The sequence below is a fragment of the Triticum dicoccoides genome, chromosome 7A, assembly GCF_002162155.2.
Source record: "Triticum dicoccoides isolate Atlit2015 ecotype Zavitan chromosome 7A, WEW_v2.0, whole genome shotgun sequence".
Taxonomy (NCBI): domain Eukaryota; kingdom Viridiplantae; phylum Streptophyta; class Magnoliopsida; order Poales; family Poaceae; genus Triticum; species Triticum dicoccoides.
In genome coordinates, this window is record NC_041392.1 from 641,279,724 (window position 1) to 641,281,538 (window position 1,815).

The following is a 1,815-nucleotide window of genomic DNA, read 5'->3' on the forward strand; positions in this document are numbered from 1 at the left end:
ATGATCTTCTACTTCACAATTTTCTAGTGGCTACTGATTCTAAGCAGGTGGCTAATGATATCAACATGGGCTGCACTGGTATTCATGGTCTGATTGTAGCTGAGATTAAGTTAAGGACAACCAAATTTAATTGTAGTTTTTGTTTCTGAGAGTCAGGCCTTGAATAGAGAAGCCCATTTACTAGCCAAGCTTTTTGATTCTTTAGATTGTGGTAGACATGTCTGGTTGGGACAGCCTCATGATCACATTTATTTTCCCAGTTTTGTGAACCATGAATAACAAAGTTTGGTGGTTCTTAAAAAATGAAGTTGCTGGAGCCGTTTTTTGCCCTCCAAGTAGTCAAAAAGCGACTGGGATGCTCTGACTGAGCACGAACAACACTATGTACAGATACCAGAACCAGTGTACCCCAAATGGCTAGGATTGTCAGGTAATAGTACTGAAACATGTTAACCAGAAACATGTAAAGATACCCTAAACAGTTCAACAGTGTCCACGTACAACTCGCTCTAGACTGTTGACCGGGTCTTGGCCCATTCCTCAGACACAACTTTTTGACAAACTTTATTCAAGCCCTACAATAAGCCTGGTACGCAGAGTCGACCAAGTCACCTTCACTGAGATCAACCCAAAATCAGTCTTTATCTCTTGAGTATCAAGTCCATGCGTGTCTGCCTGGAAGGAACAACATCGTTCCGCTGAACCAGATGGCCCCGAGGCCGCCTTGAACTTCAAAACCAGAGTGGAACCATCCACTACAGCAACCACAGACCTCTTTAAATGACGTGACTCGCCAACTGTACCATTGAAGAGCCGAATTCCTTCGTTATAACCACCGATAAAACAGCGCAAGCGCAGATGAAAACTGCTCTGCACTTCTGACACGGCAACTTCAATATTCGCCATGACTGCGTCATCAACACGTGCTATGGTTAAGTCAACCGCACCACAGTCGCCTTGGATGCGATTTTTCAATGCACGATTCCATGGGCCCACGTCGTCTATGTCTGTTACACCATCAATCAGCTGGTAATCATCCCTTTCTTCCTCACCTACCTTGATCCTCATGTCATATTCCACTAGAATACTGGAAATCAAATCTATCCCTCGCTTAGGGCCAGCCATGTCGATGAGAGAACCCCACAAATTTGTTACTGTTTAGTAGCTCTCCATATGGAAGTAAGAAACAACTAAAGCTTTATACTACCTCTGTTTCTAAATGTAAGACGTTTTGGCAATTCAAAAATTGAACTACCAAAACACATCTTACATTTAGGAACAGAGGGTGTACTTCTCTAAGCTGTTTTACTTGCAACATTAATTTTGTGATACTTTACAATTGCTGACCAACATCTTTGCCACATATCAAACTGACTGGTTACATAGTGTACACCAGTGTTTGGTAGGGGGGGAAATTGGCCCTCGGTATTTATTTGACATTGTTCAGATCCCAATTTTTACATAAGCATGTCGAAATGAGAAGAGAAAACAAAATGACTTAATAGTGATGCAATGATTCATGCTGGTGTGTTAAGTAGCAACTAAGAGCCCGAACTATTCTGTTTGATTTTGTTTGGAATACATGATATACTCACTCAGTTCCATATTTTATAAGTTTCTCATAGTAAATCACCTTTCCACAATATAAACTTGGTGTAATGGTGGCCTAAACAATCCAAACTACCATTCTGCTAGGTCTGTACAGATAAATCACAAGACTTGAGAGTGCTTGCTGTTCCATACATACACTAGGTTTGGCCTTACAATGTGAAATGAATAGATTTGACATAAGTCAGGTATTTGACCCCCCCCCCC

At 41.4% G+C, this 1,815-nt stretch overlaps 1 protein-coding gene across 2 annotated transcripts in view; it reads right to left on the bottom strand.

The window, feature by feature from the left end:
- Nucleotides 1-365: 365 nt before the first annotated feature.
- The window catches only part of LOC119334310, a 4,311-nt gene continuing 2,861 nt past the window's right edge, over nucleotides 366-1,815 (bottom strand). The window contains exon 5 of one of the 2 annotated variants that reach the window (XM_037606901.1): nucleotides 366-1,056. In XM_037606901.1, coding sequence (XP_037462798.1) covers nucleotides 565-1,056 — 492 coding nt within the window. In that variant the 3' untranslated portion in view covers nucleotides 366-564. The remainder of the gene's footprint in view (nucleotides 1,057-1,815) is intronic. The other variant, XM_037606899.1, reaches the window with a different exon arrangement.